This window comes from Mustela lutreola, chromosome X, assembly GCF_030435805.1.
Source record: "Mustela lutreola isolate mMusLut2 chromosome X, mMusLut2.pri, whole genome shotgun sequence".
NCBI lineage: Eukaryota > Metazoa > Chordata > Mammalia > Carnivora > Mustelidae > Mustela > Mustela lutreola.
In genome coordinates, this window is record NC_081308.1 from 11,377,784 (window position 1) to 11,402,779 (window position 24,996).

Here is a 24,996-nt window from a genome sequence, read left to right on the forward strand (position 1 = left end):
AGACAGACGGAGGTTCAATACGGTTTAGTAACCAACAAAGGTGAGCCCAGGGTAACTGGGCTGCCTCGGCGGGTGGCAGGCTTCCCCAGGACTGAGGTATACTCTAGTGGAGGACAATCTCAACACTTGGTGGGAAGGATGCAGACCACATTCAGGACCGGCATGAGCTTTCAGGAAAACATTTAGAAGGAAGCAGAGGGACAGAAGTCAAGAAAATGGAATTTTATTTACAGTTTCTAGGACAGCATTGTATAGAGTAGTTTAGTCCTTACAGAGTCTTGCTTGTAGATCAGCTTAAAACAAGCAAGGTTCAAAGCGCATGAGTCCTTGTGATTTTTTTTTTCCCCCAGTGGAATTCTGTCACGTTCTCTGGGAAAGAAATTTTAACAATGCATCCATTTTCAGCCAGAGTCGTCATCAAACGTCACAGCACTGCGACTTTGAGCAGTGATGGGATTGGCTACCCAGCTACTCTCAGCCCATTAGCTAGCCATGTTTTGCTTTTACTTTGCCCTAATTTCAGAAAAAGTTTTCTCCCACTCCCCATTTTTTTCCCTCAAGTAATTGGCCTGTTTCCACATGCCACTGTTGAAAGAAACCAACAAGTCTAAAATTACTTTATGTTCCTGTGAGACTTTTAAACAAATAAATTAGTAACATGTGGTTGACTAGTGTTGAGTTTGGAAGTGGCTTTCATGAAAGGCTGCCACTGCCTTTCAAACCCAGTGTTGGGGGTTGCTCTAATCCCTGGGCTTTTCTTTAAGATTGAAAGAGTCCTGCACTGGAAGACTTATCTGTATAATGAGAGCAGAGAGGACTCTGGGACCTGACTGCTTCTGTCACTCTTAGGGGTGTAATCTGGAGAAAATGACAAGACATCTTGGTGTGTCCATTTTGTCACCGTAAAAAAAAGGGATAAGAATAGGACATTATGGGGGCGCCTGGGTGGCTCAGTAGGTTAAGCCTCTGCCTTCAGCTCAGGTCGTGATCCCAGGGTCCTGGAATGGAGCCCTGCATTGGGCTCTCTGCTCAACAGGGAGTCTGCTTCCTTCTCTCTCTGCCTGCTTCTCTGCCTACTTGTGATCTCTGCCTGTTAGATAAATAAATAAAATCTTAAAAAAAATAATAGTACATTATGGATTGTTGCAAGGATCAAATGAGTTAATGCATCGAAAAGGCTTACAACATTGCCTGGTCATTGTAAGCACTTGGTATATGTGAGTTACAATTGTTATTTTTATTATTACTGTTATTATTTCCTTACTGTCATCATTACCTTCCATTCCAACGAGTGGATTCTCCTCTTGTAAAACACATTTGCATTTGTCGCTGTCCCACAGCATGTCAATAGGACAGAGTTTCTTAGAATGGGAGCAGCTAGGAAAAGAAAACAATAAACCAGATTTAAAATCTTTCAAGGGTAATCACACCTTTGTGGCTTTTTTTTTTTTTTTTAAAGACTGAATACATTTCTGAGGGGGAGAATAGTTAAGGTTTTAAAGGAGCTTAATCCATATTTATGAATTGCTTGTTATTAGACAGCAAATCTGTAAGCACAAATACTCTATTTGGAAACTAAACTGTAATTTTGGACAGTTATAATCTTTTTAAGAAGGCTGCTGTTAAAACTGTGCAAATTAGCTGTCACAGCTCTTAAACACTTCCTTCTTTAAGACGGAGATAAGGGGCAACTGGGTGGCATAGTTGTTTGGGTATCTGACTCTGGATTTTAGGGTCAAGTCGTGATCTCAGGGTCATGAGATCGAGCCCATGTGGGGCTCCATCCTGGGTGTGGTGCTTGCCTAAAATTCCTTCTCTCCTGCTTTTCCTCCTGCCCCGCACACATGCTTGCTCTCTGTCAAATAAATAAATAAAACTTTAAAAATAAAATGGAGAGAAGAGCACTGGCGAGGACAGCAGGAACACGAGGATAAGCAATCTCTCCCCAGGAGCTTTCGTTTGTGCTTAAGAGCAACAGAAGTGTCTTCTTGGCTGGGTAATAACTAACATAAGTACCAGTTCAGTCCACTTACCACTCATCCAACACATTTACTGCTCCACTTCTACAAGATCGAAGTATCTAGCTTACTCACTTTAGATTTTCATTCAGCGGCGTCTACCCTTGGTTTCTCTTTATGGAATTCCTTCCTCCTCCCTCCCCGCAAATCCGTGGTTCTTACCTTAGATTTTAGGACATCAGGGTGTCATAATTTGTTTCATAAAGAACTACAGACTACTCTCAAGAAATTTCAAAGTCAAATCAATCTTAAGCCATTTTAATTGAAAATAAGACTTTTCCATTTGGGACTCAGAAAAGGAAAGTCAGAATAATCACCAAACACAGATGCATACAGTTTTGTCACTCTTGGGGACTTTGGGAACCTTCCCCCCACTCCCCCCACCTGCCAATTTGGGGACTTAGAAGGATAGACAGCCAGAAATGAGTTCCATGTAATGCTTGTTCTGGAATAGGGACATGAGCCAAAGCTAAGGCTGAAGAAGAATTATACAATTCCACTGGACTATGCATATTAAGATCGAAGGTGTGAGGGCATCTGGGTGGCTCAGTCAGTTAAGTGTCTGACTCTTGTTTTCGGCTCTGGTCGTGATCTCAGGGTCATGAGGTCAAGCCCCGCATGTGGCTCCCTGCTCAGCTTAGAGTCTGCTTGAGTTTCTCTCTCCCTCTCCCTCTACTCCACCTCCCATCCGCCCATGCTCGCTCTCTCTTTAAAATAAATAAATCTTTAAAAAGAAAAAAAGGTGTCTAGGGGTGCCTGGGTGGTGCAGTTGGTTAAATACCTGATTCGTGATTTCAGCTCAGGTCATGATCTCAGGTGGTAAGATCGAGTCCGGCATCAGGCTCCACACTGGGTGTGGGCATGGAGCCTACTTGAGATGAGCTCTCTCCCTCTCCCTCTGCCCCTCTGCCCCCTACCCCACCCCCTGATCTCACATGCAGGCATGTACTCTCTCTCTTAAAAAAGAAAGAAAGAAAGAAAGAAAGAAAGAAAGAAAGAAAGAAAGAAAGAAAGAAAAAATAAGAAGAATTATTTTTTAAAAGATTACAATAATGAAGTTATTTTAAATATCTAATTATTTTAATTATTTTAAATTATTTAAAATAATTAAGTTTGATTTAAAATAATTAAAAAATTATTTTTCTTAGAGATTTTATTTATTTATTTGACAGAGAGAGATCACAAGTAGGTAGAGAGACAGACAGAGAGATAGAAAAGGAAGCAGGTTCCCTGCTGAGCAGAGAGCCCGACGCAGGACTCGATCCCAGGACCCTGGGATCATGATCTGAGCCGAAGGCAGAGGCCTTAACCTACTGAGCCACCCAGTTGCCCCTAAAAATAATTTTAAAAAAGAGCAAAGGTATCTGTAAGTAGATGGGTAAGTTCATAACCACTGAGCTTTTTGGTCCTAATGCAATATCCACCTAACACCTAATTAAGGAAGAATTCTCCACATACAACTTTAGCAAACTCAAGAACAAGCATAACTGAATACAAGAAGGGCTTACTGATCTTCTTCTGGGGTCTGGATGGATCTTCTGATAATAGTGTACGGATGGCGGGGAGCCGTTGGCAAGCACTTACAACCTGTATGGTTGGCAACTTTAACAGGCACTAATTCAGGTACGGAAGTCAAAGGCACTGATATCTCAAAAAGCTGGAAGAGAGAAAGAACCACAACACACATATATTTTTAGATAATAATTTCTATAGTCTGCGTTTTTGCCTTTGTCCTTTATGGGAGTGACTTTGGCAAAGCTGTCCATTAACAACATTAATTAGCTTATTAACTAATAAGGATAAGGGCTGGCATGATGAAAAGGATGCTGGGCTGGGAATTGGGACACTGGGCTTACACAACTTTAACAAGTATTTAAGCCTGACTGAGTCTCTTAACTTTTTGGTGTCGCTGGTACTCCTGTAAAAAGCACTGTTGGTATCTGCTCCTGTCTTAAATTTGAGTGTAAATTATACAGACTGAGTGAAATTATAGCTCTGACGTTGGAGACCATGGTGAATAGATTATTGTCCAGAACTCTTTACTTATTCTTTCTCATACCATCTCCACTGAAGGAACAGTTCCCTGTTTGTTGACTTTGGGTGTGGCTATGTGACTTCCTTTGGCCAACAGGATACTAGCAGACATGACACAACTACAAACTTGAACTGTGTGTGCTTTGTGGGCTCATTTTCTCCTGCGTATGCTGTGGCCATGAGAAGAGCGTGATTTGGCAGGTGTGCTGGGCCAAGGGATGAGAGACTCAGGGAACAGACCTTCATTTAACCTGTAGCCTGGAGTCAAGTCTACTCCAAACTAACTGATCTCTGAATACATGGGTAAGGATAAGTTATTATCATTTGAAACCACATTTTAGGGCGTATATTATACAGCATTACCCAGTAATAACTGGCTGATACAAGATCACCCTGCCCAACCAGATACTATAGGTAACATGAATAGCATTCTTTCTAGGTTTCTATATGCCGGGTCCTATTTTATATTCATTAATTTACCCCTTATAACAACATTATAGGGTGGGTTTTTTCTTCATCCACCCCCAACTCTATGGGTGAAAAAACAGATACACAGAGAGATTACATAACATGCCTAAGGCCACATAACTATTTATTGGAAGAGTAGGGATTTGAATTCAGACAGTTTGCTCCAGAGTCAGAGGTGATACTCTTAAGAATATGCCTTATTGGGGCACCTGGGTAGCTCAGTTGTTAAGCATATGCCTTCAGCTCAGGTCATGATCTCGGGGTCCTGGGATCGAGCCCCGAGTTGTGCTCCCTGCTTGGTGGGACGCCTGCTTCTCCCTCTCCCACTCCCTCTGCTTGTGTTCCCTCTCTCGCTGTGTCTCACTCTGTCAAATAAATAAATAAAAGCTTTAAAGAAAAGAATATGACTTTCTGGAAAAAAATGTCTGTGACCTGAAGAAGCAAGATGGGATCCTGCCAAGTAGAATTCAGAGAAATATCAATTACTTTGTTTTTAGACTGGTTCTAGGGTGTCTGTATAAATTTGAACTTGATTTTAGTGTTCTGTTCAATCAGTCCCCATTCCATGTAGTCCTAACTACGCCGAGTATTCATTTATTCACTTAGTTTCAAAGGTGTATTTCATCAACCAGTCCATTACTTTGGGGTGAAGGTAGTTTTCTTAAGCCACTATTAAAATGTTCAAGTGTGCATATTTGGAACAGAAAACTTCTGTAGGCTTATACTTAAGTACATTCTTTAAAACTAATTATTTGTTGAGTACAACAAAGTACTCAAGTCTCTATTAAGTGGAAACAATCCATTAAAGTTGTGTTTATTCTGACCCTTTGATATGTGTTGGACCCTCTATGAGTCTAAGTAAGAAAACATTTTTAGAGTGTTTACTTTGCATAAACTTCATATCCTTGTGAAATTTTTCAGCTATGCTTTAGGGAATAACATGGTCATGAACCAAAGCCTCTCATGTTATGCAAGCTTGTTTCTACTGATAGTTGGTGCTTAGCCATGCTTACGTCACTTTCCCCCTGATTGTCAAATAGTGAGAGGTCAAATTTTTTACAAGTTCCAATATTCTCTAAAAGAATTTGGGAAAAAAACTGAACAGTTTGTGGAATATTTTGGGAGGTAGGGGAAACAAAATTAAGGATAAGTTCAACTATTATCAAATCAGCATTCCATCCTTTCTACCAATAAGAAAAGATTCCTCTAAAAAAAAAAAAAGCAGGGGCGGGGGGATGCTGGGTAGCTTAGCTGGTTAAGCATCTGCCTCTTGATTTGGGCTCAGGTCATGATCTCATGGTCCTGAGATCCAGCCCTGCACCGGTCACTGCACTGGATGTGGAGTCTTCTGGAGATTCTCTCTCTCTCTCTCCCTCTGCCCTTCCTCTTCCTTGTGTCCTCTCTAAAAAAATTTCTTTTTTTTTTTTTTAAAGATTTTATTTATTTGATGATCACAAGTAGGCAGAGAGGCAGGCAGAGAGAGAGGGGGAAGCAGGCTCCCCACTAAGCAGAGAGCCCAACTCGGGGCTCGATCTCAGGACCCTGAGATCATGACCTGAGTCAAAGGCAGAGGCTTAACCCACTGAGCCACCCAGGTGCCCCTAAAAAGCTTTCTTAAAAAAGATAACTTCCTACCGTGGATATATATTCATTGCGTATGTCATTTTATTACTGTACCTCTGTTCACAAACCGAGACTAGATGGCGTCTGGAATGTGACCAAGTGAATGAAAGCCTGAACGCGCATAAGGAACATGTGACACAGAACTCAACGGAATGAGCTCGGACTTACAGCCTATTCATATCTTTTCCTACGTTTGTTATTACTGCTCTTCAACGTAGCATTTCTTACACCGGACAACAATATGGTAGAGATAGAAAGAAAAACTTACCTACTGGGCACAAGAGATTTTACAAGATGGAGAGGGAAGAATGATTTCTTTCATGGGGGCTACAGACTACTTTTCAAAGATCTTTTGTGCTAAGTGCGCTCCATGTCCCCTCCAGAGATGCTGCCCTCTCTCCTTCCTCCCCCACCGGGCCCTGGGTCTAAAGATGCTGACCCCCACGTCTCCTTCTAGAGGTCCTCTTGCCCCTCCCCCCCCCCCCAAATTCTTGCCGCCACTCCTCCAACCAGTCTAGCAGCGCTCTTCTCCCCTTTCTCTCTGGGTTCCTGAACTGCTCCAGCCTCTTCGGCCCAAGGATGGCAAGAGCTCCCCGCTCTTGCTAGCACTGGGTACTTCCCAGCCCTTCCTCCTTCCCATAGTCCCGCCCACACCACCCATCCAACTCTTCTCAGTCGCTCCCCTCGAACAACACAGCCCCCAACGGATACACAAGGTAGTGCAGATGTCTTCATTCCTTTTATCGTCTGTTCTAGTGAACTCCCACGTGATTTTCTGATTCTGGACATTATAGCATCAGAGAGACAGAAGCTGATAAGCCGTTCAGGCCCTGGAGTTGCACAGGCCTGGGTTAGAGTCCCAGCTCTGCCCCAGGTTAGCTCCCTGGGCTCAGACAGAGGCAGATACTAGGCTACCCTCTGAGCTGGGTTCAGGAATTAAATGAGATCATGCCCACAGGGCATTTAGCCCAGCAGCAAGCCTCGCTGTAGCTATCAACACGCCTGTCCTCGGGGCTTCGTAAGGGCCACACTGGCGAGTGCCCCCCTACCTGCTTGGAAACGTAGGAGGTGCTCGTGTTCATGCAGACGAGGCTCTCCTCATTGCAGCAGCCGCCGCACCGGAACACGCTGACACAGGGCGGCTTGAAGAAGGTGTCGGTGCTCCTCCCGAGCTCGCTGGCCACCTCCACGCACGTCTCTCGGGGGCTGCACTGAGTCCGCTGCCATTCCTCATCTATAACTGCGGAGAGGAAGCTCCTGGGGGCCGGCCCCGGAAATGGCCTTGACAGGCCAGCGTGCGCCAAAGTCAGGCCGCACGCGGTGACGTTCACGTGGGCAGGGCTGGTTATCTTACGAGATGGATATTTTCTGTCTATCCCCTAGCGAAAGACTGTTTTCAGAAAAATCAAAACCAAAATCTGTGCTCCTTCCCACATATACAATACCTTCTCTGGTATAAAACTACACCGGAAAAGCTGCCTAGTAAGGAGGTAAACAGAAGCATGCAGAGAAATAACGTGTAAGTGGCATTTGTTAAGCAATTTAAGGACACAGCTGGATAGCTTATCTTCCACTTGAAGTCAGGTGTGGGTAGGTCTTCACGCTGTCAAGAAATACATTTCTGTTGGTTGTTTCAGTAACCACGGTAGGATTCAAAGTGGGTCAGTTACATGAATGGAAATTTAAGTGGAACTAATCTTTCCTTGAGCGGGGATTTTTTCATGGGCGAGTGCCTAATACTGATGTTTAAGTAAATAATTGAATATACCAGTTCCTTTTGATGGCAGGGCCAATATTCCGGCCATTCTAGCGAATATGAGAGAAACAAGAAAAAGAGACAAGCCTCTGGGAATAAAAATATTACGTACTATAGTACTGGAGGGCCTTGTCTCGGCAATCAGACAACAAAAAGAAATAAAAGGCATCTGAACCGGCAAAGAAGAAGTCAAAATCGCACTTTTCGCAGATGACATGATGCTTTATGTGGAAAACCCAAAAGACTCCACCCCAAAACTGCTAGAACTCATACAGAATTCAGTAAAGTGTCAGGATGTAAAGTCGATGCACAGAAATCAGTTGCATTTCTATACACCAACAGCAAAACAGAAGAAACAAAAATTAAGGAGTCTATCCCATTTACAACTGCACCCCAAACCATAAGATACCTAGGAGTAAACCTAACCAAAGAGGCAAAGAATCTGTACTCATAAAACTATAAAGTACTCATGAAAGAAATTAAGGAAGACACAAAGAAATGGAAAAACGTTTCATGCTCATGGATTGGAAAAACAAATATTGTGAAAATGTCTATGCTACCTAGAGCAACCTACACATTAATGTAATCCCTATCAAAATACCATCAACTTTTTCCCAAAGAAATGGAACAAATAATCCTAAAATTTGTATAGAACCAGAAAAGACCCTGAAAAACCAGAGGAATGTGGAAAAAGAAACCAAAGCTGGTGGCATCACAATTCCAGACTTCAAGCTCTATTACAAAGCTGTAAACATCAAGACAGTATGGTACTGCCACAAAAACAGACACATAAATCCATGGAACAGAAGAGAGAGCCCAGAAATGGACCCTCAACTCCATGGTCAACTAATCTTCAACAAAGCAGGAAAGAATGCCCAATGGGGGGACAAAACCAGTATCTTCAATAAATGGTGCTGGGAAAATTGGACAGCCACATGCACAAGAATGAAACTGGACCATTTCCTTATACCACACATAAAAATAGACTCAAATGGATGAAAGACCTAAATGTGAGACAGGATTCCATCAAAATCCTTGAGTAGAACACAGGCAACAGCCTCTTCGACCTCAGCTGCAGCAACTTCTTCCTAGAAACATCACCAAAGGCAAGGGAACCAAGGGCAAAAATGAACTATTTGGACTTCATCAAGATCAAAAGCTTTTGCACAGCAAAGGAAACAGTCAACAAAACCAAAAGACAACCGATAGAATAGGAGAAGATATTTGCAAATGACATATCAGATAAAGGGCTAGGATTCAAAATCTATGAAGAACTTATCAAACTCAACGCGCAAAGAACAGATAATCCAATCAAGAAATGGGCAGACATGAACAGAGATTTCGGCAAAGACAACATCCAGATGGCCAAAAGACACAGGAAAAAATGCTCTAGATCACTCCGCATCAGGGAAATACAGATCAAAAGCACAATGAGATACCACCTCACACCAGTCAGAATGGCTAAAATTAACAAGTCAGGAAATGATAGATATTGGCGAGGATCAGAGAAAGGGGAACCCTCCTACACTGTTGGTGGGAATGCAAGCTGGTGCAGCCACTCTGGAAAACAGCACAGAGGTTCCTCAAAAAGTTGAAAATAGAACTACCCTATGACCCAGCAATCACACTGCTGGGTATTTACTCTAAAGATACAAATGTAGGGATCCAAAGGGGTATGTGCACCCAAATGTTTATAGCAGCAATGTCTACAATAGCCAAACTATGGAAAGAACCTAGATGTCCATCAACAGATGAATGGATAAAGAAGATGTGGTATATATACACAATGGAATACTATGCAGCCATCAAAAGAAATGAAATATTGCCATTTGCAATGACGTGGATGGAACTAGAGGGTATTATGCTGAGTGAAATAAGTCAATCAGAGAAAGACAATTATCATATGATCTCTCTGATATGAGGAAGTTGAGAGGCAACATGAGGGGTTATGGAGGGTAGGGAAGGGGAAAATGGAACAAGATGGGACTGGGAGGGAGACAAATCATAAGAGACCCTTAATCTCACAAAACAAACTGAGGGTTGCTGGGGGGTGGAGGGGTAGGGAGAGGGTGGCTGGGCGATGGACACTGGGGAGGGTATGTGCTATGGTGAGTGCTGTGAAATGTGTAAGCCTGACGATTCACAGACCTGTAGCCCTGGGGCAAATAATACATCATATATTAATAAAAATAATATAAAAAATAAAAAAGTTGAAAATAGAGCTACCTTATGACCCAGCAATTGCACTACTGGGTATTTGCCCTAAAGATACAAATGTAGTGACCCGAAGGGGCACATGCACCCCAATGTTCACAGCAGCAATGTCCACAATTACTAAACTATGGAAAGAGCCTAGATATCCATCAGCAGATGAATGGATAAAGAAGATGTGGTATATATACACAATGGAATACTATGCAGCCGTAAGAAGAAACGAAATCTTGCCATTTGCAACAACGTGGATGGAACTAGAGGGTATTATGCTGAGCAAAATAAGTCAATCAGAGAAAGACAATTATCATATGATCTCACTGATACAAGGAATTTGAGAAACAAGACAGAGGATCATAGGGAAGGGAGGGAAGAATGAAACAAGACAAAACCAGAGAAGGAGACAAACCATAAGAGATTCTTAATCTCGGGAAACAAACTGAGGGCTGCTGGAGGGGAGGAGGTGGGAGGGATGGGGGTGCTGGGGGATGGACACTGGGGAGGGTCTGTGCTGTGGTGAGTGCTGTGAATTGTGTAAGACTGATGATTCACAGACCTGTACCCCTGAATATAATACATGTTAATAATAATAAAAAAATTACCTACTTTCTTGTAAAACAGGACTTGCTTTTCTCTCATCATTTATTTTTAAAAACTAGATTCTGACAGATACTCAAAGCTTTAGAGGCTTTCTACAGATGTTTTTGGGAAATGATTCAATTTTATGTTAAAGACGATTTTAGGGGCGCCTGGGTGGCTCAGTGGGTTAAGCCGCTGCCTTCGGCTCAGGTTATGATCTCAGAGTCCTGGGATTGAGTCCCGCATCGGGCTCTCTGCTCAGCAGAGAGCCTGCTTCCCTCTCTCTCTCTCTGCCTGCCTCTCCATCTACTTGTGATTTCTCTCTGTCAAATAAATAAATAAAATCTTAAAAAAAAAAAAAGACGATTTTAAAGATTTTCTTTTAGCTTGTCATACAACTGTAGAGTTTATTATATGTTGGATAGGGTGGTGAAAACCTCCTGTGGTAGGAAGCTTTTAAACTGACTCCCAATGATAATGATACCTACCTCCTGGGGTTCACACCCTTGTACAATCCCCTCCTCTGTATGGGCTGGGCCTAATGACTTGAGTCTTATGAAGAGAATACAGGAAAAATGATGGGATGCCACTTCCATGCTTAGGTTAAAAAGATTGTGACTTCTGTCTTGCTAGCAGTCTCTCTCTCTTGCTGGCACACTCTTTCTCTTCCTTGTCAACTTGTAGGCTCTGATGAAGCAAGCCGCCATGTTCACATGGCAAGGAACTGAGAGCGGACTCTGGCCAACAGCCCTGTGAGGAACTGGGGCCTCAGTTCAACAGCCTGTGAGGAACGGAGTCCTGCCAACAACCTCTGAGTGAACTGGGAAGCACATCCTGCCCCGATTAAACCATGAGAAGTCGCCTGCAACCCAAGATGACACCTTGGCTGCGACCTCTGGAGAGATCCTGAAGGAGAGACACCCAGGTAGGCCATGTCTATATTTCTAAACAGAAATTGTGACACACAAAAAAATGTGTTTCAAGCAGCTAAGTTTGAGGGTAATGTGTTATACAGCAATAGATAAACTGTTCTCCATTTTCACCCCATCTTCAAGTCTGTACTGGTCTCTTCCCACATTAGTCTGAATTCCCACAGATGTGAACATATTTCCACTAGAAGGGGCAAAGAGAACTTCTGCTTGAAGTACACAGATACATTGTTGTTGGAGATTTGACCCCAGTCAAATTATTAATTATTCCCTTAAAGCAGCTTTCCATATCTTTACCCCCACACCAGCCACATCTTAGTACTCCTTAGAAGTTGCTCCTTTGATCACTGAAAACACAAAAGACAAGATGTTTGGCTGCCTCAGAAACATTGTATACACTACACAATTTGTCTTAACTTTGTTTGTTCATCATAAAATCTTCTAACCCAAGAGACCCTTTTAAATTTCCAATTATGAATATTTATATAAAGAGCCTAAAGGCTATAACCATGAGAGATAAAATACCCAATTAGATATTAATATGAATATTACTTAATTCACTGTTTTTAATCACGAATCCTGGGAAAAACAAGCAGTCAACTTATGAAAACATTCATTGTTTAAAAGTCTACTTAAATGTTGCTTTCCATTTGCTTTTTTGTAAAACTAAGTTTTGAAAGTTGGAGTGGTAAGACTTGAATCAAAATTGTGTGGAATTACGTCTAATGCCACTATTCTTTCCCACTGCCCAGCATGACTGCTCAGCCTCAAGGAATCACCCCCAAAACCGTGGGGGGAGATGTTAACCATTTACAATTGGTGTAACACATCGATTTGATTATTTACTGCTTCTAACTTAGTAAATCACTTCAGATGATCCTCCATGTAATAAGAGATGTTTTAATTAGAGTTGGCAAAATTCCATATTTTTTATGTTCTTTAAAAAAATATTTTTGGGTGCCTGAGTGGTTCAGTCTGTTAAGCATCTGCCTTCAGCTCAAGGTCACAATCTCAAGGTTCTGGGATGGAGCCCCGCATTGGGGTTTTCTGCTCAGTGGTTGGGGGCAGCCCTCCTCCTTCTCCCTCTGCACCTCCCCCAACTCATGCTCTCTCGCTCTCTTTCTCTCTCTCAAATAAACAAATAAAATCTTTTAAAAATTGTTTATTATTTTTAAGGTTTCTTCTTAGAGAATGTCAATGTCACTTTTTTTTTTTTTTAATCACCTCATCTTTGTTGTATGGTAAATGCTTGTCTCTCTATTCTCATAGAGTGTCTCCAGGCTCACCTCAGACTTTCAGACAGGCAATCTGGTTAAGGCCTTGGATCTCCAGGTGAGGTCTGACCCCTTTGTTGCCATGAAGTCCATGCCAGTTCACCACACAGAAACAGCTAGAGCCTCAAAACCTCCAGCCAAAGTGGGTTCTAGGCCTGAGTGCCAACTACCTCAACTCACTCAGACACACAGTCACACACACAAACACAAAGAATCCTCTTCACACTCCTGCCTGCTGTGCTGCCAAGGGATCTGTCCCAACCTCACACAGCCTTCCCCACAGCTGGCAACAGGGGCCTGTGCAACATCATCTTTGTACAAATGGAAAAAAGAGAGATAATTCTAGAAAAAAAGCAAAAACTAATTTTGGCTTAGTGGCCAGTTTGCATGATGTGATAGATACAATCCATTACTAGATGATCATATAGTAATCGAGTCTCAGATGCTAGATCAACAACTCCACAGTGGCTTCTTGTGCTGTGTTGCTAAATCATCCAAAAAGTTAAATGCTTATCAGAAGCCACACCATTGTGCTTGGCAAGCTTCATTAATTATGGCACAGTACATATACGACAATGGTTTTCTTAGGAAGAACCTCCATACCCTAACTAGGGAATAATCATGTTTCAAATTAGGTGATTTCCTATCTGGAGTTTGGATTCTTTTGTCTAGCGGATTCCCCACCTCTATCACCTAGGAAACTCCATATGCAATATTACAACTCAGCTTCCAACTTCCACTTTTCATTGTTACTGAAAAAAGAAAAATTACAGAATTTTGAAGAAATAAAAAAGCCATGCCTATCACTACTGGGTATTTACCCTGAAGATACAAATGCAGTGATCTGAAGGGGCATGTGTGTCCAAGTGTTTATAGCAGCAATGTCCACGATAGCCAAACTATGGAAAGAATCTAGATGTCCGTCAACAGATGATTGGATAAAGAAGATGTGGTATATATACACAATGGAATACTATGCAGCCATCAAAACCCCCGAAATCTTGCCATTTGCAACAACGTGGATGGAACTAGAGGGTATTATGTGGAGCAAAATAAGTCAATCAGAGAAAGACAACTATCATATGATCTCTCCATATGAGGAACTTGAGAGGCAGTGCTGAGAGGCCGTTGGGGGAAGGGAGGGAAAAAATGAAACAAGTGGGATCAGGAAGGGAGACAAACCATAAGAGACTCTTTAATCTCACAAAACAAACTGAGGGTTGCTGGGGTGCGGGGGGTTTGGAGAGGGTAGCTGGGTGACGGACATTGGGGAGGGTATGTGCTATGGTGAGTGCTGTTAATTGTGTAAGCCTGATGATTCACAGACCTGTACTCCTGGGGCAAATAATACATTATATGTTAATAATAAATAAATAGATAAATAAACATTTAAAAAAGCCATCCCTAATCTATTGGTTTTTATTCATGTAGGTATGGCAGTAGAATGCTCCTTGCTGACGAACCCCTATGTCATTTTATGTTTTCAAGTAACTCAATGATATTTTTTTTTCTATTAAGAATGGCCTTGGGGCGCTTGGGTGGCTCAGTGGGTTAAGCCGCTGCCTTCAACTCGGGTCATGGTTCCAGAGTCCTGGGATCGAGCCCCACATCGGGCTCCAGCCCCACATCGGGCTCCCTGTTCAACAAACAGGAAGCCTGCTTCCCCCTCTCCCACTCCCCCTGCTTGTGTTCCCTCTCTCACTGTGTCTTTCTCTCTGTCAAATAAATATTAAAAAAAAAAAAAAAAGAATGGCCTTTCTGGGTTTGTTTTACATTTGCATCTCTGAGTTCAATATATTTCTGAATTCTGAAGTGTTCTTTTGTGTCTGTTTTAGATCTCAAAATCATATTGAACATATTTCTCTATAAACACAGCAAACCAGGATTCTTTGCTAACATCCAGGCCATGAAGTTAAAGACACCCTTTTCTTCTCCTGGACACGTGCCTGCCCTCCTAAAACCTCTGGAAGAAGCTGCTGCCTGTGTTGGAAGCTGACAAAGAGTGAGAACTGGCTTACACGCACACGCACGCATGCACACATACACACACACATGTGCATGCGCAGGCGCACACCTACCTTTTAGAGTCTCAATGTCATAGAAAGTTGCCGCAAACCTGGTGGCCCGATGCGATGCGGAGCGAGAGTCTGTGCTGGTCAAACTTTTGAGCTTCAGTCGGCATCTCCACAGCTTCCAGTCCTCGAGGTGGGTGATTCGCAGCAGTTCCTCCAAACCAGAAGCTGCCCTAATCTGCTGTTCAGACCGTTCTAACGTTGACCGAGATGCCCGCTTTAAAAAAAAAAAAATACTGGTTTCAAAGCCAGTTACTAAAGTTTTAGTTTGTTTTGATAACCCTCATTGCTGACGCTTAAAGACGTAAATAGAACTGAGAAGAAATTAGAGGGATTATTCAGATGCACACCAGTATCTAGGAAAAATACTAGTTAGTATTTCTGATTCACATTCTGCTCATTTATGATTGAATCAAAGAAATTACTCTCCTTGGGGCGCCTGGGGGGGCGCAGGTCATGATCCCAGGGTCCTGGGATGGAGCCCCACATCGGCCTCCTTGCTCCGCGGGAAGCCTGCTTCTCCCTCTCCCACTGCCCCTGCTTGTGTTCCCTCTCTCACTGTTGCTCTCTGTCAAATAAATCAATACAGTCTTAAAAAATAATAATAAAATAAATAAATATAAATATAAAAAATTATTCCCCTTGGGTTCTTGGAACAAAAAACAACATCAAAGTGGGTTGAATGGTGGACTTTAAAATGATACGTCCACCTACTAACCCCCAGAACCTGGGCATGTGACTTTATTTGGGCAAGGGATCTTTGCAGATGTCATGAAGTTAATGATAAACATCAGAGGTGACCCTAGGTAATCTGGGATTACCCAGGTGGACCCTAAATCCACAGACAAAATGTCCTTGTAAGAGGCACGGGGGGAAGACATGGGCACAGAAGTGTTGTGAAGACGGAGGCAGAAGTTAAAGGAATGTAGCCATAAGCCGGGAATGGCCTGGAGCCCCCAGAAGCTGGATGAGGCAAGGAAGGCTTCTCTCCAAAAGCCTTTGGAAGGAGCACAGCCCTGTCAACACCTTGATTTCACAATTCTGGATTCCAGAACTGTGAGAGAATCCATCTTTATTGTTTTAAGCCACCCACTTTGTGGTAATTTTGTACAGCAGCCACAGGAACCAAATACAGGTTTCAAAATCATACTATTTTTGTGACAGGAGCCAGTGATAATTGCTTTCGTCCCTGCGATCTGAGAAACTGGCCCACAAGGTCCCAGGGACCCTGCCTGCAGTCACATGAGACAGGACGGTTTTAAGATCCTGAGCCTTTTTTTGGAAAAACCTGTTTACTATTTCAAAGACATCTTTCTTTTTCTGAGAAAATGCACTTCTAAAGTTTATGTTGAAAATTTGCTTTCCACACTGTTGCACGAACTGTATTGGCTGACACAATGCATGGATTTGTGCATATGTCATGCACAAGTGACAAATGACCCCGCTAACGCAATGTTTTCAGTATGGTAGCTCAATTATTTAAAATTTGGGGCTAGGTTATATAAACAATGATACTTACATACAATGAAATACTACATGGTCATCAAAACCAGTGACAGAGATATATACTAGGACAGAATGACACAAGCTCCTCCTTGGAACATGCTAGAAAAACCGTACAGGGGTCTGTCCATGGTTGGGACCCAGATTTTCTCCTGCTGAGCCTGGGGTTACTGGATCTTTGTTTTCCTGGGCAGCTCCGACATGCGGGCTGAGGGGATTTTTAGAGCTGGGTGAGGGGGGAGCCGAGGGACCAGGGCAGCTGCAGGATGGTACTGAGAAAGGTTGACAGAGAGGTGGAGATCGGCTGCCTGCTGCAGGGGGAGGCAGAGAGGGGAAAGAGAGGTGAGCAGATGGGGCCTTTAGGAAGCTTTATGTTGAGTGGTGTGATGTGCGCAATGCTCCTCCACTGCCCCTCAGAAACTTTAGTTAAAATCTGCCTCATTCATCAGTATTTTAGGAGTAGGACTTTTTGTTTTTAGATACGATGATGAATACTGAGTGTTGTCCAAAAATGGGTGCTCAGAGGAGCAAGTGTGGTCCAAGTCATGTATGATTCCGTTATGATGTCTCTTTAATTTATGTGTGTAAGACATACATGATATATATATGCATAAACAATTAACCGTTATTAATCATGTATATACAATTATATATACAAAATCTGGAGGGATTTACATGAAAATATAAACAATGGTTCCTGCTCTAGATCAGGGGCTGTCAAACTACAGCTCCCTTGCCTAATTCAGCCTGCCACCTGCTTGTTTTATGACTAAAGTTTTATTGGCACATTCATTTACATATTGTCTATAATGGCAGGGTTGAGAAGTTGCAACAGAGGCCTTCGCAGCAGTTTGAATCTTGAGGCCATTCCAAATTTCAATTCTTTATCTTTTCAAGCATTATATTTTTCATTATTCTATGTATTACATTGTCTCAATTATTTCTGAAATACTTATCAGACATGTATTGGAGTCTGTTAGTAATCTTACAGGTCTCCTAAATGTGCTTTCACCTTTACGTTTGGTTCTCCCTTCATCTCTCTTCAATGTGTTAAATTAATTGGTTCATCTTCCCAATCACCAGTTCCCCAACTGTGTGAGCCTATAGTTTATTTTGGTAAGTTTTTAATTTCAATCACCATATTTCTAATTCCATTTCACTTCATTTCTGTATGTTTCTCCTAATTTGTCATTATATCTTATATTATTCCTTTCTTTATCTCTTTGAGGGTCCCAAATACACTTATTTCTTCAAATTCTATTTTAAATGAATATATATATGATTTATATCCTGGTGATAAACTTTATTGGCTATCTTTCTTAGTAATAATCACCTGTATATGCTTTGGAATTTTGTTTAGTAGTTTCACCTTCACTGGGGGCGGGGTTGTCTTTCTTTTTCTCTATTCTTCCTTCACTGAGAAGTTCTGTGGTTATACCCCCGACTCCCAGAACCCTGAATCCAGAATCTTGCTGAGTATTTATGACTCAGGGATCAGCTTAGTTCAAGTCCTGGTTGCCAGGAAGTATCTGCTTCCTCCTTTACCCCTAGTTAAGCAGCTTCATAGAAGACACGCTCCGGGCAGCAGTGAACAGCACTGAATGGGAACCCTTCCTTTGGCTTTCAGGGAGCTGATGGAATGCACTCCCAGAGCGTCCTACTCACTGACGTTGAACTCTGAGGGGCCTCCACCTTCCAGACCCAGCTCTGCAGCTTCAGCTTCATGTTTCTTGAAAGTTTAGCTGTACTGAGATATAACGGACATACCACTTGGCATAAGTTTAGGGTGTACAATGCATTGATCTTTTCGGCTTCATGGTCTTGGTACCATTTCTGCCAATGTTTGCCATCTGCAGATGTTTACCAGCATTAGATCAATTTTTTAAAAGATCTTCTTTATTTATTTGAGAGAGACGGAGATAGCGACAGAGATAGTAAGAGAGGGCATGAGCAGGAAGGAGAGGGGGAGGCAGGCTCCCCATTGATCAGGGAGCCCGAACTGGGGCTCAATTCTAGGACCCTGAGATCATGACCTGAGCCGAAGGCAGACGCTTAACCCACTGGGCCCCCCAGGGGCCCCTTGATCAATTCTCTATTTTACCTATCATGGCTATGGACTAGAAAATATCTCAAAACATGAACTGAGAAGGTCATTCTGCTTGGAAGTTCAGATATGAGTATGTGTGTGTGTGTTTAATAAAAGTGGGGGAGCCTTGGAAAATGTTTCTAAGCAAAGGTTAAGTGCCACCAGAGAGGAAGACACGGAACACATATGCAGGAGAGAAAGTAGAGGGGCTGGTTTGACCTAAGTTCCAGAGATAAATGCATGAATGGATGAAAGGGTCACTTTCCAGAATAGGAGGCCTACAGAGAATGACATGGGTTTGTGGACAGCAAGGCTGCTTGACACCTAGGATTTCTCACTTCTCTGTGAAGTTTAAATTGAGGCAATTTTTCAAGGAGCATGGGGAGGAGGAAGCTTGAAGAGCAAAAATAGGGTTTGTGGAACAGGCATCAAGTTTAAGGGGCAGGCCACAGTTTCTTCATCTAGGGAATCTGGGGATGAAACTGCCTAAATGTTCAACTGTCAACTCAGAAAAGCAGTGATTCTCCATTAAAGACTCATTTGTCAATAGCCCCTTTTTTCCTGATTATTCATTGCCTCTTCTGGTTGGACAGTATTACTATTTCATACTCAATGTCATCCTTGAAATAAAATTTTGTTACACCATTGCTTCCAGATGAAAATAAACCAAATACCTTTCTAATGTTTTAAAAGTCATGCTGTATCTGAAGGAGTTTTATTTATTGAGGCGAATTTCATTCAATACCATCCATAAATACAGAGCGATGTATGTACGCATAGCTCTGACAGGCTTCAATTCAATCTCAGAAATGGTTTTAAACTACCCAACTGAGAACTCTGCAGAAAGATTTCAAATCTCTGGATTGCATGAAAGGCGCTGAGCAGCTCAAGACTTCCCTCATCATAAAAAAAAAAAAAAAAGAAGAAAAAGAAAAGAAAAAAAAAGCAGCGTTTACTCAAATACTCAGAGCTATGTAAGCATGCTTTAAGTCTCATAATTTCAAATTTAGTTTGAAATCGCTGAGAAATTGCAGGTGGTCATTTTACTACTACATGTGGGAGTACTAACCACTCAACATCAGCCTAAACCTGAAAACTCATTTGTCAGTGGATACGTCTTCAAAGGATCATGAACGGCGGCTGGGCTCCAATAGACTTTCCGCACTGGTTGGTTTTTGTATAATTAACTTGATGCTATCTGCTTGGGGAAGACAAAAATTAAAATTGCCAAGTGTAAAATAGAGTCCCGAATATATATTTAAACCATTGATTTCAACGGTTTTAACTACCAAACATTTGCCAAATGGGCTGCTCGTAATTTCTTTCTCTTTTCCAGTGGAAGTCCTAGTCAAAACTAAAGTAATTAGAAAGCACTCAGCGAGAGGAAGAAGTGAAGCCGGCTTGCCTGGTCTCTGCTTTTTGTTACAGTGTCTTTTTATTCATGTGTGTGATAATTGATCTGATACTGTTAGCAATTTCACTCCTAAATAACAAATCATTTCTGATATCCTGGCGACCAGGGCCAGTTTCTAAAATGTGAGGCTTAAAGCCTTTGTAACAAGATCGTACCCTTATTGAAATGTATACCGGTCCCTGCAGGGCAAGAGGAAGGAAGGGGAACCATTTTTCCTTTTGTTAATTGCTAAGGTCACAGGGCATTCTCCGAGTTGTGAGGAAATCAAAGGCTTCCTGCGTGCCTACTAGTTTAAATTCTAAATTTGCATCCCTGCTTCTCCTCAAAAATATCTAGTCAAGTAACACCTTCAAAGAGTAAACAGGGGCATGATCTGGGGATTTCAAGAAGCCCTACTGAAAAGAACAGTGGGAGGGTCACTTTGGGAACAGAGCCAGTTGATGAGTGGGAAGACCGGGAATAAGATTAGGGAGGGGTTGGCGCTAAGACGTTCCACTTCACATCCACTGTACCAATTCAGGAAGCAAATGAAAATACTGGCAAGCTGAATATTACTGGACATCCACTTCACTGATTTGTTCTTTTGTTCATTTCCTCTTGCTCTGGCCTTGGTCCATGCTGTTCCCTCTGCTTGGGAGTGCTCTCCACTCTCCGTCCCATTGAGCCTTTCTTAGCCAAGTGTTACGTTCTTAGGGAAACCTCCCCAACAGCTCCCGACCCCACCGGGGTCTGGTCCCTAGGTCACATGGATTCACAGCACCGCATTTTTCTCCTTCCCAGCGCTTACCGCTGCTGACACTAATGAATTATTTGTGTCATTACTTGCTTGGTGTTTGTCTCTCCCACTGGGCTGTAAGGGCTACTGCTGCAGTAAGGAGATGTCCTACTCACATAGCAACAGTAAGAGCTAAAGACTCATTAAATAGGTGAAAAAACTGATTCATCAAACACTAGAGCAAATCTAACACTGAGATGATTCATTTGTTAAAACTACATCAATTATCATTCAAGTATCTTCCTCCAGGTGTCCTCTTTCCAAGTTCAAATCTGATGCTGCTTCCTCCTTCAAGCTTATATGATGTTCCTAACTTACACTGTATGATTTATGAACACACTGCATTTCCCTTACTACACTGTGATCTCCTCTAGGGTAGAACACAGGTCTGCTTCATCCTTTTTATGCAATAGGCACTTAGTAAATATCTGAGGAAGAAACTGATGAGTAATAAATACATCATGCATTTGACAACGAGCCATCAGGCCCAGGTTACTGTGATCTGTGTAACGTTTTGTATAGAGTAGTGCTTCTCAAAGCTTAATGGGCATACGAATCTCCTGGCCATCTTGTTAGAAAGCAGATCCTGATGCAGGAGATTCGGGGCATGACCTAGGATGCCACATTTCTAACAAGATCCCGGATGATGGTGGTCCTGCTGGCTGGCTGAGCATACTTAGAGAAGTAAGGGTTTGTAGCAGTGCTTCTCACTCTTGGCTTCACCTTGAACCTCCTGGGGAAAGGAGCTTCGATCTCTGATCCCATCCTCAGAGGTACTGGGCTGAAGCTTTGTCATCAGGTTTTTTTTTTTTTTTTTTAACTTTCTGAGTGTTTGCTAGCCTTTGGGGAGGATGGGCGGGAGATATATAGGAATTCTCTATACTACATTTGAAACTTTGCTATAAATCTAAGACTACTTCAAAGTAAAAAGTTTAGCTAAAAAATCTTCCCAAGTTATTTTAGGGGACATGGGTGGCTTGGTCGGATAAGCAGCAGCCTCTTTGATTTCAGCTCAGGTCATACTCTCAGGTTTGTGAGATTGAGCCCCATGATGGGTTCTGTGCTAAAGGGTGAGTCTGTTTCTCTCCCTTTGCCCCTCCTCTCCCCACGCCTCGTGCTCTCTCCCTCTCTCAGATAAATGAATCTTAGAAAAAAAAACTTCCCAAGGGATTTTAACGAGAACCACTCATCTGTGGGGATTGGTACATGCTGGTCTAGGTCCAAAGACATTGGTTAGTGCCTGAGCTAGGTACAAGTCCATTCAGTAGGGAATAAATGGTAGACATATGCTGAGAAATAATCTTATTCTTTAAATCCTTTTGGGTTACACCTTAGATTCAAAATACTTGTGTAAGTATCTTCCTTAAGTGGATTTCAAAAGCCTTTCTTAACTCAAGTCTGACTGATAGTACACCAGTTCCCACCCTGTATGACTTTTTCAAGATTGAAGACCAACCAGAATGTTTTCCAGGTCAAAGAGCATGAGGAGGCCAGCTGCCTTCATGAGACCAGGCGAAATGGTAGAATAAATTGCTTCTCAAATTTCCAAGGACTCAAAACAACCCATTTCTCAAAACAGAAAGAAAAATAATAGGTAGTACTTCAACCTACTGGAATTCAACGGGGGAGTGTCAATTACAATCCTTTCACAAGGCAGTCCATAAAGTATTTGAAAGAAAATAGAAATGAGAAGTATAGACATGGATGCCTGGGTGGCAGGAACATGGCCTGGAGTACACAGCATGGCTTAAATCCCTACTCCGAGCTCTCAGACCTTCGGCAAAGAATTTCAGAGTGGGGCCGCTGACTACTTTCCTCCAAAGCTCCATGAAAAACTTTTCTTGAGCCATCCGTTCCCATGCTATTAGGAGTCTTCCCATTCCAGTTATGGGAAAAGAACAGCTTTGCAAAATTCCTCTCTGGACCTCTGTGAGAGCAGGGAGTCTGAGCCTGGGATTCCATGCCTCTTAAAAACAGTTGATGTTATTTTGTCAAACATATTGGCAATATCTTCAGGAAGTTCGATAATAAGGAGGTGGAGTGACTAGAATTTATATATTGGGAAAATCCAGAAACTTCAGGGTGGGCTATGGAGGAAACACATTTCAACGACTTTCCCTAGATCTGCTTAGGGATTTACAAGTGTTGCCTGGGGACACGGTTCTATTACTTGCCCCTGGAGGTCAGGGGCATCACAGCAGTCAGCAATTTCCCTTTGCAGTGGGTTTGGGTTTGTGGATCAGGTTGCAACACAAATATTTCTGCGTTCCCTTCACCTCTTAGTAACTTCTGTTTTGCGGCAAGAGCAGCTGGCATTTCAGTTCCAACAAAACGTTTAAAGCTTAGCCAAAACCACCAAATTTTTCCCAGTTTGGGGTCCAGGCGGCACAGACATCCTCCCCGAATACAGTTCCCCCTGTCCCTCGAGTCCCTGGGCCACGTTACCCTGATGAGTCCAAATGAACTTTTCTGCCTTTGCCTCCCACAGCTCCCAAGTGAAAATAATATTCCCTGAAAAGAAGCTTTGCCTGATATCTGTAAACCACAGCTAACTGGAGAGGGGAATGCATGGAGTTGAGTTGTTGATGGAACAGCACTCTGGAGCACGTGTTGGCAGTTTCTGACAAAGTTCAGCAGACACCCACCATATGATCCAGCAGTCATACTCCTGGGAATTGACCCTTGATAAAAGAGGACTTAGGTTTACCCTAAAGCCTTTACACTAATGTTTGTTTACAATAGCTTTCTTCATCATAGTCCCCATACTGGAAACAACCCATATGTCATTCAATGTGTGAGTACTTAAGCAAACTGTTCCATCCAGCCTGTGACATACCACTCAGCAAGAAAACAGAACGATCTGGTGCGCCCGGGGACTCAGATGGGTCCACAGGGCATCGGCAGTGAAAGAAGCCAATCTTAAGAAGTTATGTACTGTATGACTCCATTTACGACATTCTTAAAAAACCCCAATGATCGTGCTGGAGGACAGATCGGAGGCCGCCAGGGCTTTGGCGGGAGGGTGTGACTTGGAAAGGAGAGCATAAATGAATGTTCCCTATCCTGATTACAGCGCTGGTTACGCAGATCTCTACAGTGTGTTTAAATTCATGGAACTGCCCGCCAAAGGGGGAAAAATGTTAATGACTTTTAAAAAAATAAAAAAATAAAGCAAGCAGGCTTCGAATCAAGGCACTGCTCCTTTTTAGCTATGTGATTGAGGGTCAATTATTGAACTTCCTTAAAGCTGGATTTCCTTTCCTCATTTTATGGCTGGCGATGCTCCCAGTGCCCACCTCAGTACCTGATGGGGAGATTCACGAGGTCTGATGGGGGAAAGGGGCAGGCACCAAGTAGGCATTTAGTAAAGTTAAGGCCCTTTCTTTCCTTTCTCTGGCGGTGGGGGGGTGCGGCATCTGGGCCTGCGCTGTGGTTCAGAAATTTGTGTGTCTTCTGGCCCCTGGTCTCCCTCAGTAACCGGAGGCAAGTCTGACAAGAGCAAGATGGCGCAACTTCCGTCACAGTAATTAAAAACGGAAAAGAGAAAAACTTTCCCAGGGTAAAGCAAGGACAAGTTTTTTCATCTTCTTTTTTAACATTTGTTGGAAGGGTTTTCAGATGAAAGGCCAATTTCAAAGTAATCTGCCCAGGCTTTACGTATATCTGTATAGACGGAGGAAGAAAGAACCCACATCTTAAACCTTTGTATTCTGTTATTGGGAGTCTGGTCTTACCCAGAACAGATGGTACCTAATGGAATGGGGTGCACCAACTGAGGGCAGAAAGGAGAATGTAGCCTTGCTAGAAATTACTGCTGGGGCTGCTCGGAGGGAGCCGAGGGCCTGGTCCTTCTGTGTCCTGGTCCTTCTGTGAAACCCAGGAACCTGGTCATCTGGGGGCCTCATGTTCTTGGTGGCTCTTTGACTTATGTAGTTCTGTACCAAAATGCATATCTGTAAGAAACCCTGGGTGTTTAATTAAACTTGATTAGGGAAAAGGATTACAAACTCAAGGAAACCATGTACATGCATTTCTGTGTGTGTGCAAAGCCGTCTGGGTATTTTAGGGAGATACTGGAGAACTAAGATGCCTGGGACCTCCACATCCTCCAGTTTGATGAATGCTGTGGGTGGTTTTCTACCCAGCCGAATGTGGGGATCTGGGGATACCTCTATGCCCCCTTTACATTTTTTAAAGTCTGAATATTAAAAATTTTTAAATTTAAATTCAATTAAGTTAACATCCCACTTTACA

At 42.6% G+C, this 24,996-nt stretch overlaps 1 protein-coding gene across 1 annotated transcript in view; it reads right to left on the reverse strand.

Annotated features, from left to right (window-relative positions):
- VEGFD (vascular endothelial growth factor D) overlaps nt 1–24,996 on the reverse strand; it is a 39,254-nt gene that overhangs the window by 5,938 nt on the left and 8,320 nt on the right. Inside the window, exons 2-5 of the mRNA XM_059157674.1 lie at nt 14,971–15,181; nt 7,193–7,383; nt 3,527–3,675; nt 1,277–1,377 (exon numbers count right to left, since the gene is read on the reverse strand). Of these exons, the coding sequence (XP_059013657.1) occupies nt 1,277–1,377; nt 3,527–3,675; nt 7,193–7,383; nt 14,971–15,181 (652 nt within the window). The remainder of the gene's footprint in view (nt 1–1,276; nt 1,378–3,526; nt 3,676–7,192; nt 7,384–14,970; nt 15,182–24,996) is intronic.